This window comes from Pleurodeles waltl, chromosome 6 (genome assembly GCF_031143425.1).
Source record: "Pleurodeles waltl isolate 20211129_DDA chromosome 6, aPleWal1.hap1.20221129, whole genome shotgun sequence".
In the NCBI taxonomy this organism is placed as follows: domain Eukaryota; kingdom Metazoa; phylum Chordata; class Amphibia; order Caudata; family Salamandridae; genus Pleurodeles; species Pleurodeles waltl.
In genome coordinates, this window is record NC_090445.1 from 1,545,693,681 (window position 1) to 1,545,707,375 (window position 13,695).

General features: G+C 46.0%; 1 protein-coding gene across 14 annotated transcripts in view; it reads left to right on the forward strand.

The window, feature by feature from the left end:
* The window catches only part of KIF1B (kinesin family member 1B), a 1,289,105-nt gene that overhangs the window by 934,604 nt on the left and 340,806 nt on the right, over window positions 1-13,695 (forward strand). For all 14 annotated transcript variants that reach the window (XM_069241187.1, XM_069241189.1, XM_069241193.1 and 11 more), the window contains one exon: window positions 5,637-5,721. In XM_069241187.1, coding sequence (XP_069097288.1) covers window positions 5,637-5,721 — 85 coding nt within the window. The remainder of the gene's footprint in view (window positions 1-5,636; window positions 5,722-13,695) is intronic.

A 13,695-nucleotide genomic window follows, 5' to 3' on the forward strand; every position in this document is an offset into this window, starting at 1 on the left:
TCAACAGGTGCTGCAATATATAATAACAACAGATGCATCGCTCGAGGGTTGGGGTGCCCAACTTCAAGATCTGCAAATAAGTGGCAACTGGACTCAAAAGGACAAACAGCTTCACATACACCAGCTGGCGCTCAAAGCAATAGATCTGGTGCTGAAGGCTTTCTTACCAAGAATTCGAGACTCAAAAATTCTCATCACAACAGGCAATACCACAAGTATGTTTTACCTAAACAAACAGGGCGGCACAAAGTCCTTGCAACTTTCACGACAAGCTCAGAACATTTGGAAATGGGCCATAGGAAACATAATTTGTCTGAAAGGCAGAACACTTGCCAGGGCAAACCAATATCCTAGCAGATATTTTGAGCAGGACAGTCATCCCCTATCACGAGTAGGAACTCGACCAACAAGTTCTCGACCAACTCTTCCGGATGTGTGGCAGGCCAAATCTTGATCTTTTTGCCGCACACGAGAACAGGAAATTCCCAAATTACGCAAGCTGGCATCCCCAGAAAGGGTCGTGGGGAAATGCGTTTTTGATTAGATGGTCAGGGGTCTAGGCCTACGCTTTTCCCCCGATTCCGCTGATCCCCAGAGTGATCAACAAGATGAAGACAGAAGGATGTTGCCTCCTGCTAGTAGCACCCAGGTGGCCCAGGCAGGTTTGGTTCTCAGAATTCCTTATTTATTTGGAACAACCACATGTTCTACTCAGACAGACATCAGCCTTGCTGACCATGCACCAGGGCCAGGTCAGGCATCTGGATCTGTCATCTCTGCACTTATCGGCCTGGCTCCTGAATTCAATGAATACTCTACATTGAACATCTCATCAGAATGTAGAGCAGTATTAGCCAAGGCCAGAGCCGACACCACCAATAAGACCTATAAACTTAAATGGAAGCGTTTCTGTTTGTTGTGTGCTGCGGAAGGAGTTCATCCTATCTCGTCGCTCCTGAAACAATTACTTCCTTATTTGTTGCACTTGGCAAAATCTGGGTTTTCATATTCCTCCATTTGAGTACATATGGCGGCAATTTCAAGATACTGTCTCTCTCAGCACACCTCCTCACTATATTCTACTAGGATTGTGAAACAATTCCCCAGGGGTCTTTTTCACAAACATGTGAATCTATGAAAGATACCAATACTGGAGAACCACAGTTACAGGTAAGTAACCAATTTTCTTATTTCCTATGGGATGTATATTTCGACGGATGGGATATCCATCACCGTTGTGACAGAGTAACTCGTCCTCCGAAATCTAAATCAGGCTTTATGTGTAGGAATCTGTACACTGTCTTCCAATTTGCTTTAGGGCCCTGTGGGTTAAGATAGTCTTGAGAGCAGCTGACATCAGCGCACAAGCATGGTGCCTCTGTATGCCCTGCACGTCGTTTCAGAGGCAGAACAGCATCAGTGCAGAGCCACAAGGCTCCACCTTCCGGCACACAAAGGAACTACTAAAAAGTTGCTAGTTTCAGGATGATGCCTGTGGAATCTTAAAAATGGGTGGACTCTGAGGCTAGATAGAATATCTGTCAGAAAGAGCATTACCTAAGGTAAATAACTTATTCATCAGGAAGAACAGATCGTGTTAGTAGCTCAGGATTTGGCTAAGAGAATGTGATACTCATGGACCGTTAGACCTGAACATTTGTTATCTGATCAGTCTACCATTTTGGGAGGACCACGTGTCTAAACAACATGTCAGGGTCCTGCACCCATATCTCTACAACCTTTACCACCATGAAGAGAGATTGAACATCAGCAGCAGTTTACATTTACCCGCCAAAGTAGTGGATGTTGTCCTTTGGGCTAGGTACCCATCTAACGAATACACCAACTATCAAAATGGTGTTCTTTATTGCAACTCCTGTGCACCACCTTCTTTCCTGACGGATTTGTGCTGCAAACCTGGGCTGCATTCTGCCTTTCTCTTGAGCCAGTCCATTATACTTCCCACCCTCTTCTGTCTGCCACTGCCTTCTGCAAAAGAGGGGAGGCTCCACTGAATGGACCTAAAATGATCCCCTCCTTTTTACATTGAGTGCAGAGTACAAAGCTGATGACCAGCTTATCTTAGGCTTTGCTGGTGGTAAGAACGATAGGGTACTGCAGAATAGAACTCTGTATGGGTGTGTCGCCCTTTGCATAAAGATATGCTATGCCTTAGCCAAGAACGAGCCCCTTGAGGACCTTTGGACTTGTTCCAACAGAGCCAGTGCTTGTATGATGGCACTGAAAAGTGTTGTTCGAGTACTGGTAAATCTGTCAGGCTGCTACATGGGTGTCTGTGCAAAGCAAGAGCTTCTGGCTAGCCAGTCAAGTCTACAAAGAGTGCCATTTTGCCCTCTGTCCTGCAGAAATGTTTGGTGCAGGTCCTCTCCTCAGACATATCACCTTTTTGAAGGTACCCCTTTGGTACCTATTCAAAAAGTTATGAATATGCAATTATAAGTATCCATTAGAAGAACATGCTACTTACCTTTGGTACAGCTCATTCTGATGTATACTCTTACTGGTGATTCTTCTGTGCCCTCCCTTCTCCCTCTTTTGTGGAGTGGACCACTCTGATCCTCCTAACAAGGTCCCAATATAGCTTTGTCAGTCTGCTTTCTCCATTTGTCATGGATGATCCGTGTATGAGTCTTGCAAAGAGTTCAATATGAACTATCATAAATGATCATGTTGCTCTGTCACTTCCAGAGGTGGTGCAGTGTCTCCAAGAAGGCTGGTGGTGCCTTGGTGTGCTACAGCAGTTGCTATGAAAAATTCCAGGTTGTTTCTGGCATCTGTGGATATTAAAAGGTGACGAATCCGAAGTTAGATAGACTATTCACCAGCAAGATAATTGCCAAAGTAACTTGTTCTCTGTGGAGGTAGTGCCTCTGGAAGAATGGGACAGGTGTTTTACTCTCTATACTTCTTGGTCCTCAAAAATGTATTGAGCTCTAAGGGTCATTCTGGATGACGGCCTTCTGAATTTGTTCATTCACAAGCACAAATTCAGAATGCTGCTGCTGAGTCAAGTTCAGCTGGCCCTGAATGCCAGGCATTGGTTGGCTTTGAGGGACACCCAGAGCTCCTACCATGGAGATTCAACACTCTCTGTCCCTGGTCTGGCCACTTTGGATGACATCAGTATATTGTGTTTTTATGAAAGTAATGACATCTGTAGCTTCCTCACTGAGGTGGTCAGGAGTCAGTATGTTGCCATTCTTGGATGATTGGCTGGTGATAATAGAGTCCTTTGAAGCTGGTTGAGGTCCATTTTCTTATGGGTACTTCTTCCTGCAGATTCCTCATCTGTGAATATCCACCAGGCATCAGACAGGATGCAGAAACGTGTTAGCGTAGCTCCTTAGCACCAGTAGGGGGTGCTGGCTCCATGTTGATGTCAGGCATAACATCTCAGTGACATCATTGGTGCCTTTAAAGCACCCGACTGACTCTTTAACAGCAGTTCCCTTTTTTTCTGTGCCTTTTTATGTGGATCTGGGGGGCGTTCCTCTGAGGTTTTTACCTCAGAAATTGAAAATGTCAACTAAATGCAGAGTCAGGGCTTAGAACCCTGTCACACTTGTGACAAACACATGTCTATGACAAATCCACATGAGGACTGTCTATGGTGTTAGGTTATCCACCACAACACCAAATTCTGCAGTCTGTTACTTAAAGTTTTAATGTAAGGGGAGGGCAAAGTTGTTTATGACCCAAGGTAGTGGCATCTCAGTCGGTCTCATCCTTCTTAATCTTCAAAAGAAAGGAGAAAACACAAAAAAGAAGAAAGGGTATAATATGCATGAAAATTGGGAGATAAGTTCATCTCAGAAATCTTCCTCATAGCTTCAAGTGGTGGCCGTCCAATCACTGTTGGCTCCTTCACCAGCTTTGCTTGTGTCCATATTGGAGCCTCTACCCCCTGGCTCCTCCGATGCTGCCTCTGCACCCTTCTCTTCTGGCATTCCTAAAGTTTTCCGTACCATGTATGGATCCCTTCACGTTCCTCCATATAATGTAGGATATTTCTATATGTCTACGGTCCTGTGAGTCCATCTGGAGCTCCACTTGGTTTCCCACCTGTGGGTTTTCCCCCTGCTCAGAGTGTCTCTGTAGTTGAGCCTTCTGTTATTCCAGGGAGAATACCTTCCCTGGTGGTATCAATGCAATCGATTCATAGGTGAGGGTGTGGTTGTGATGATAAAGACTGTTAAGGGATCTGCCCTTCGAATACTGCGCATTTTGGTCCAAATTCCTGCCTCTTTTTTTTCCTGGCTCCGTGCCTCTAAGCTTTTGAGTTATAATAGTCTTTATACTCGCCCCCATCCAAATACCCCTGATTCCCTGAACTTTCTTTTTTTAAGGACTCTTTTAAGTAGTATTACAGTCCATACATGTCAATTTCTGGCATAACCCATAACCATTACACTCTCAAAAATGAAATCTCTATATATTGAGTAAAACCAATGAGTACTAACTTCGCCTTAGTCCAAATCTTTCGATTTTAAAACCCCTCCACATTTTATTATTTATTCTAGATCACACAAGACTACATTATCTTATCTAATTACTTAACACTGGTGTATGCAGACACCATTGCCAACCTAATGAAACTATACCCAGTGAATCAATATCTGTAAACTCATTAGGCAGCAGTTTCATATTTCCAGCTAAGCAGCATAACTGCATTTTCTGTGATTCAATTTTTGAAGCATATTGCTAGTTTCTCACTGACTAAAAGTAATGTGTACGGTTGCAGCAACTTCTAAAATGGCCCTGCTCTGTTTCGTTTGGTGGAATCTTTTGTGGCACAGTTTATTCATCTTTATCTTCCTCATTTTCCAAAGTTCAAGGTTGCTGCACCTCTCTGCCCTGTATCATGGTTTAACACCACAAGCCTTCCTTCCTCTGTTAAATGGTTTCAGACTCCAAATACACCAAGACTCCAAAGATGTCCCACGCAATTCAAAACTCTGTAGCTTACACAGTGGACTGTGGACAAAATGTTTCTGACTTAATACCTTTTGTTCTTTGCTAATTTAAAGAGTAAATATGTCCCAAGGGACAGGCTTGAAAGATAAAATGCTTATAGCCCCTGTAATCTTGGAATGTGTATCTGCAAAATCTGGGTACATTTAATCAGACCATCTATGAAGTTTGGACATAATAGGCAAATAAGGTTCTTACTAAGCTTTTGGGTAGTGCTTTGCATTGTTTTTGGAAAAAATATACTAGTCTGCAACCGGCATAGGATTGCTGAGACTTATACCATACATATTGCCTGGAAGGGCTATGACTATTTCAAGTCTTTATCATTGGCACAATTTGTTCCCCTTTCACACCACGTAAAGATAACCAGATGACATACCCCTCCTCTAAGGCCCCTGCCGATTTGCAGCACAGTGCAAGGGCCCTGAGTTTCTCAGTTAAGTGAGCATGGGCTCTGCTACTTTTTGAGTTGTGATGGCTCTATGTTTTTTCTTAGTGCTGAGCAAAGTCCAGACTACTCTCTACACTGTGACTGAAGGCGCTAATGTTCTTTGCAAAAAGAGGTATTTTACATTTTATTTTTAGCATGCTAATCAAGCTAATGTGGGAAAGTAATTTGATTATTTGATATTTTTTGTTTGCAGGGTATCCAACGTCGGATCACTGTCACAATCATCCATGAGCGTGGCAACGAACTACATTGGAAGGACGTGCGTGAGTTGGTTGTGGGTGAGTCTTTTTCTGCACCAAAATAACTGAAAGTCTTGCACCATACTGCTCATTGGAGCAGAGGCAGCTGTGCTTGCTTTTTTGAGAATTACCTGTTGGCCTTTTGCATTGTGTGCTGTATTGTTTAATTACTGTGACTCATAAACATTTGCAAAGATTATGCTTTACACACTCTTATTTTCTGGCTGGTTCACAAACTTTTGATACTCATGGTGAGATTGAAAACTATTTTATAGCTTTTAATGTTGGAGATTTGGATGCCAGTATCATGCATGCCTGTGTGTGTCATATTCAAAACCCTCATTTTCTGATTCCCAAGTGCTCTTTTTTCTGCTTATTGGTGTGTATCAGATCTTGCTTCTCTTTAACTGACTGTATTGCTAATGTGGTGCTCTGTCCAAATAGCATTTATTTTTTTGATATGGTGTTTTTTTCTTTTAATCCCTTAAGTTTGAATAGTTTACATCCAAAGTCTTCGGCAAAAGGCCATGTACTGTGCATCCTGATAATTTGCAACAGCTACCCCTATAACCTCTTTGTCTATTGTTTAGGGAACAGTTGCACAAAATTGGCAGGACACAAGACCAAGGGGGTCATTCTGACCCCGGCGAGGGTCGGCGGGAGCACCGCCGACAGACCGGCGGTGCCCCGCAGGGCATTCTGACCACGGCGGTTCAGCCGCGGTCAGACAAGGAAAACCAGCGGTCTCCCGCCGGTTTTCCGCTGCCCTTGGAATCCCCCATGGCGGCGCAGCTTGCTGTGCCGCCATGGGGGATTCTGACACCCCCTACCGCCATCCTGTTCCTGGCGGTTCGCCCGCCAGGAACAGGATGGCGGTAGGGGGTGCTGCGGGGCCCCCGTAAGAGGGCCCTACTGTGTATTTCAGTGTCTGCAATGCAGACACTGAAATACGCGACGGGTGCAAACTGCACCCGTCGCACCCCTGCAACTACGCCGGCTCAATTCTGAGCCGGCGTCCTCATTGCAGGGGCATTTCCTCTGGGCCGGCGGGCGCTCTTTTGGAGAGCGCCCGCCGGCCCAGAGGAAATGTCTGAATGGCCGCCGCGGTCTTTTGACCGCGGTGCGGTCATTTGGCAGCTCCCGCCGCCCGCCGGGCTCAGAATGAGCCCCCAAATGTTTTTTTGACTTCATACCTTTCCATACTCATCCAAACCTTGGAGGAGCAGGAGTTGCTGCTGTCCTCACCACGGCAACTAAAGGATATGTCCTGGATCCATTCTGGTTCCACTGGTCAATCTTTTAAGGACTCAATGCCATTTTATTCTTAATCGCTTCTCCTCCAGTGGTGTAACAAAGGCCCTATCTTCCCCCACGGTGTAGGGGGATGAGCTCCATGGGGCCTCCTCTGCACAGCACCTGGCCTGAGTGAGTCCTGATAGAGTTCTTTGCAGGGGGGACACCCTTCAGTTTCATTACACCACTGTTCTCCTCCTGTGCTGTATTGGTCTCCATTGCAAGCAGGTCACGCTCAGTTGATCACTTTCAATAGACAATGAGGTGTCACACTGTTTAGACACAAGTGCAGTCTTGAAATCCTTCCTGGAGGTACTGAGGGCAAATGGCAGCGCCCTCTTGATTCCTTAGCACCCACTGCTACTCCTACCATCCTCGGTACTACTCCAATTGATTTTGTTGTAGTTTCAGAGGCCCCATCTTCATGACTGATGTTGTCTAGAGATAATCACCTTTCCCTCTCTCTTGAACACCACTGAAGCTGTTTACTTTATGCCTGGATAAGTGACCTGGTTTCCCAGGGACAACCTATTGCTGCATTGGAGCAAGATGTTCTTGTATCTGGATCCAAGGGTCCTCCAGAAAAGAATATCAAGGAGACCAAGAGCTGTTACCCTGGTGGCTCTGACTTGGCCCCACAAGGGAATGGTTCCTTAATGACCTCATAAGAACTACAAACCGGTATAGTGAGAAAAAGTGCTGCACCCAAGCCTACCATTTGCTCAGCATGAGTGTGTAACGTCTGAGGAACTAACGGTTGCACTTCTTTGTCTCTCTTCAGAGAACTTGGTGGGTTTTAAGTCTTCCAAGAAGTCTTCCACGGGGACTCAGCATAGGAGCAAATGGCTCCCTCCTCCATGCAGTAAACGGTCTGAGGTTCCTCTAAACAAATACATTGTTCAAGCACATTTTCCCTCATTCTTATGCTCCCCCAGCTGTGAGAAATGGAGCTATTGGAATGTCTGGGTGTGCGTTACAACTTTATGTTGACAGAACTAGTAAGCTGTGCAATTCTAACCATTGTTTGTGACCTAAGCAGCAATGCAGTTTAAGCTGCTGATAAGGCCACTGTTGTCAGGTGAATATTAACAGCTATTACCCATGTCCCCTGTATTGTTGAGGCTTCATTTATAACATTCAACCACTACTGAATTTTCCAAAACCCCACATTGTATGTCCAACTGGAGAACACTGGGCCATTCTGTCTTCCTCTGCACACGTGAGTCAGTTTGATTTTTTTTTGTTGAGCCTCCATCTTCTGTTGCATGCCAAATTCTCTCACAGGGTCTGGGACTGCCCCAAAGTATTTTGCTTCTGACGAACAGTGATATCTGATAGAGACTTCTAGTTGGATATTCCTTACCTTAGAATTTTCCCCCAGGTATCAGACTGGATCCGGGGATTTTTCTTCGAGCAGTACCCTTGCATGTTGGTAGGTGGCGTCGGTCAACTCTACCGGCATCGTTGGGATCGTAGTCGCCATGATGATGTCAAGAGTAGTACATAGACACCACCTCAACGAGTTGACATCGGTTCTTTTCTTTCCACGCAATACGCTGATCCAGAGAGAGCTACCCTTGGTCAATTTATGACCAACTTCGACTCTTTAGTTGACCTTTTGTGAGGTTTTTGCTGTGTCGAGGGATGTCCCCGAAGACCAGATTCAAACCGTGCAAGGATTTTCACCGCATGATGTCAGTGACGGATCCGCATCAGGTCTGTTTGTGGTGCCTGGAGTGTGACCATGACCCGAATTGCTCCGAGTGCTGGGCCATGCACCCGAAGGCCTTGAGGGAGCGGTCCCTTAAGCTTATGATGGCCCGGCACTTGACTCCTCATAGGTCCCTGTCTTGTTTGAGGGGAAGGTCTCAAGTCCGGTCACGAAGCCACCACCACGCGTCTTCGTCGAAGTCTTTGGATCAAGGTAAGAAAAATAAGAAGAAGTTGAAGAAATCCTGTCATCCTTCAACTTCGCCCCGTTGCTCGGCTGATGCGACGCGGGAGGAGCATCGATGCGCAAGACCTCCGTATTAGGAGCCTGCTTTTGGGTCTGCTCTGCACCTCTTCAAGTTTCCGGGAGCCGGGTGACCCGTGCTCAATTAAAAGAATTTTCTGAGCGCATGCGCCTCATTTTTGGGCAGCCTGATCTCGCTACGGCGCCTTCGGGCCCAAGGGGTTCAATTGGAGGGCCTTCCGGTTCCGCGCCGGTGGCTCCAGTCACTGAACTCCCCTCCTGATCTGCTCTCAGATCCGCACCGGCGCTGGTCATACCATCAAGACCTTCCCTGGTGCGGGTTCAATTGTCTCCTGACATCGGTGGTGCCCACCATCGATGTCAACCCAATCCTGATCCCCGACGACTGAGTCGATCCGGCGTCTGCCGCCTCCTTCTTCAATGGGGCCTATTCACCCCAGGTTGGATTCTGCCTCTTATTCTTATAGGCTCAAATTTGGGGGAGGGTTGTAGGGGTCTGTGGACCCTTATGAATACCAGGATGACCCGAATTTGGACTGGGCACAGGAGTTGGACAAGGCCAGTGGTCTGGCTACCTCTCCAGATGCTGGCATGGTGTCTCCTCCTACCGTGGCTACGGCAGAGGGAGCGACTTATTACATAGTGGTCAGTAGAGCGGCTGAGGTCCCTGGCTTTGAGCTGCCTACTGTTTAGATCAGGTCTAATCTCCTGACTGAGGTACTTCAACAGGAGCTTCCACATCTGAGCCTCTTCTTCCATTCAATGAAGCCCTCACTGATGTCCTTTTGGGTACTTGGTCCAGACCCAACACGGGCTCCTGTGAACAGGAAAATAGTACGCCACTATCGACCTGCCCCGAACAATCCTAATTTCCTGTCCCAATACCCCCACGCCTGAGAGCCTTGTCATCCAGGCATCCTCATCCTCAGATGCATTCCCTTCTGCACCTCCGGATAGGGAATCAAAAAGGCTGGAACAATTTGGGAACAATATGTTTTCTTCCTCCAGTCTTGCGCTGTGGTCAGTGAACACTGCTTGCCTTTTGAGCCGTAATACTCACTCTCTGTGGGATACGGTTGTGCAGATTCTGCCGTAGATACCAGAGGATGCCCGTGCTATTGTCTCCTAAGCTGTTACCGATGGGAGAGACGTGGCAAAGTTCACTATCGGATGTGGGCTGGACATGACTGACTCTCTAGGTAGATCGGTTGCGACGACGGTGGCCTTGATGCACCACGTCTGGTTTCGTACATCTGGTTTCTCAGGGGATATCTGTAGGAAGTTGGCTCTGTATATACTATCTCAAAGTGATAGATAGTATGCACAGAGTCCAAGTGTTCTTCTTAGAGGTTGATAGTGGCAAAAAAAGATAATTATAATGCTTTATTTTGTGGTAGTGTGGTTGAGCAGTAGGCTTATCAGAGGGTAGTGTTAAGTATTTGTTGTACACATAAAGGCAATAAATAATGAAAGCACACTCAAAGACTTAACTCCAGGCCAATAGTTTTTATATAGAAAAATATATTTTCTTAATTTATTTTAGAACCATAAGATTCAAGATTTGAAGTAAATACATAAAATGCAAGGTACTCCACACAGGTAAGTAAGGAACTTTGAATTAGAGCAGTAAAATACACCCAAGCGTCTGTTGTAATTCTTTGCCACGCTACCAGGCAATTGGTGACGCTTCCCCCCACCGGAGTGGTTAACGAAATTGGGGGGAGGAAATTCTCAGGGTTTTGAGGTGGTAGGTTGTCGGGTGCTCTGAGTGGACTGATGGGTCGATTGTCCCCTCTGTGATTTACGTTGCGGCTGAGAGGCTCGTTGGTACTGCTGGTGAGATCTTGTAGGGACCCATTGAGGGGTTTGAACCCTCTGCGTGGTGTTGGAAAGGACAGAAGGACCGACGTTGCTCCTTAGGTTTGTCAAGACCCACTACTTTTAATGTGTCCACCTCAGCCTTCATCCTTGCCATTTCATCATCTGCATGGGATCCGAATAAGGTGGATCCTGAAAATGGCAGATTCATAATTCGTTGCTGAGCATCCGGCTTCAATGACATAAGCCGCAGCCACAAATGTCTTCTCAGAGTCACACCATGGCAGTAAGAATGTGCTGAGAGTAAAGACGCGTCTGCCGCTGCACTGATGATCTGATTGGAGACCATAGCACCCTCCTTGGCTATTTTTAGGAAATCCTCTCTCTGATCTCTCGGGAGATGCTCTGCGAACTGTAATATGGAATCCCACAAAGATCTATCGTACCTGCCCAAAAGGGCTGTGGTGCTTGCAGTCTTCATAGATGATGCAGGCGAACTGCAGACTTTACAGCCTGTTGAATCCAGCCTTTTACTCTCCTTATCCGGGGGAGAGGTGGACGACGGAGAGGTAGCGTGAGCTTTGCGAGCCGCCAACCGGGACCGATAGCGTTTTTGCCCTGAGGAACGCCTCTCAGACCTTCCACGACCACTGGAAGCCGAGGTATGAGCCCTGGTGGAAGACTGACCTTCCCCTCGCTCAGAAGTCCCATTGGTTCCTTGGCGTCTTCTCTCTGCTCTCCCTTGAAGGCAAATCTTCTCTCTGTCACGCAATGTGCACCTGGAGAATGTCTTGCAGATGTTACAGGAGGCAGGTATATGTGAGGATGGCAAACAAATGATGCAGATCTCATGAGTGTCTGTTTTGTCCTTTTTTCTGCCACATTTTGGGCACTTGTCAAACAAGGAAGGCATTTTTTGTGTAAAAAGCCTTAAATCTTGTCAGAAAATGTCTAAATCCAAGAGAGAATGACAAAAGACTTCGAATGAAGCCTTTTCTCTCAAAGTTTCTCTATATTTTTTTAAGAAAAAAACCTAAAAAGGTCGAGCTCAATGCTCCAGGGTCCTGTCAGCAGGTGCTGGAAAAAAGAACTGAGGTAACTGCCTCTCTCTAGGCATGATGGGATACTGGAGGACTGGCTGTTCTTAAAGGCACAGTCTCCTTTTTCTTCATTACTAATGGCAGCCTATGGGCTGCGCTGCTCTGCACTCCTTCATAGGGGTTTTCTGATATAAAAAGGTTTGTGAAGGAATTTTTCTGAAAAATTATATTAATTTGTTCAGGCAATTTAATGCATTTACTTCAAAGACAATCTGAATGAAGAAGTTTGAACACTGTAGCCCTTCTTGTAGGCTGCATGGGAACATTCTTAAGTGACTTGGCAGGCCTTTCTGAAGTAAGGCGAACATGGACACTTAAGAAGTTATATTGGAAAAAGTGCTCTGTGGTCCCCGCAAGCGGGCGGGAAATATTCAGTGCTTATGACTATCATGGAAATAGCCCTACGAGAGAACTGGAGTTACAGGTAAACTATACCTTGGCACGTCTCCTGGATTAGCCTAACTGCTCGACGAAGCTACCATACAAATTAGAGCTTTAGGTGGTCTAATTTTTACCCCTGTAAACCAACGTTTGATTGCCTGGACCCCCAGCACAGTGTGCCTAGCTTTGCACACTACATAGAGGGCCAGCCTCCTACAATGCAACAGTTAGAGACTTATGTTTTGGTTTGAACCATTCTTGTTCTGTGGACAATATGCTTTTGAAGATTGTTACATACCTCACTTTACTTTTCTTTCTCCTACTGCCGAGAGATAGGAGTTTGAAAACACAAATCCCCATGTTGAAAAATACCCTGCAGTTTTTGTTTTGTTTTTTTAGAAGACATAGCCTGATATTTGTCCTCTGTCTTTGAAGTGCAGCAAACATGTCACGATAAATACAGAAGTTAAAGGCATCTTTATTTATTGCTTGGGCTTTCGCGACCCACCAAAAATCAACTCACAACCCACCATTTTGGATATTTCTGACAGAAAACGTATTTTTTCTTCACAAAATACCTCCCTTTTTGGGAAAGCTCAAACAGAGCTTCTTCCTGTCTATATTGTGTGCTTTTCCGCCTCTCATCATCCACATCCCTCTGGTTTCTGTTTGAAAATGCCCAGAAGAACTTAGAAGGACAGGAAGATGATTGAGCTGCTTGGACTACAGAAAGACCTGTGGAGTAATGAAGAGGCAGCATCTGGAAGATCTGAGGAATATGGCGAGGGTACTCCCTCTCCTCTGCTCCGTCTACCATTTCCCAGGACCCCAATTGGAAGTTCCAGGAAAAGTTCTCAGGGGGCAAAACAATGATGCGTCTGTTTGTCATCAGTGTCCATGAGTTGAAGCTAGAATCTGATAGAGACTTCTCGCTGTGCAGATTCCTTACTTTAGAACCTTCCCAGGTGCAAGCCTGGATACAGAAACCTTTTTCCCCATAGTATGTCTGCGCACCGGTAGAGGACGTAGTGCGACTCTTTATCGATGTTTTTCACCGGATGTGATGTCATCGGAGTCCATATAACCCCCTTTACCGATGCACCAACTTCAGTTCCTTCTTTTCTGCGCTTGCAATGCAGATCCAGTAATGGTTGTTTAGGCTGTTTTTGGCCAACTTCGATCTTTTCCTCAATGGAACAGTGTGCTTTTTACTGTCCATGTCTTCAGGCTTTAGGCCCTTTGGGTCCTGATAACAACAAATGTCGGCTACGGACCCCCGTTTGTTTGTATATGGCGCCTCGAAGAGCACCACAATGCTAAAAAGTGCGACTCCTGTTGCCGTCTCTGACTGAAGGCTCTGCGGGAGCACCGTATGTAGCTTTTAGCGACATGAATGTCAGAGCCATCCCAGTCCTCTCGTCAGTCACAGTCTCTTTCTTGTGCTGA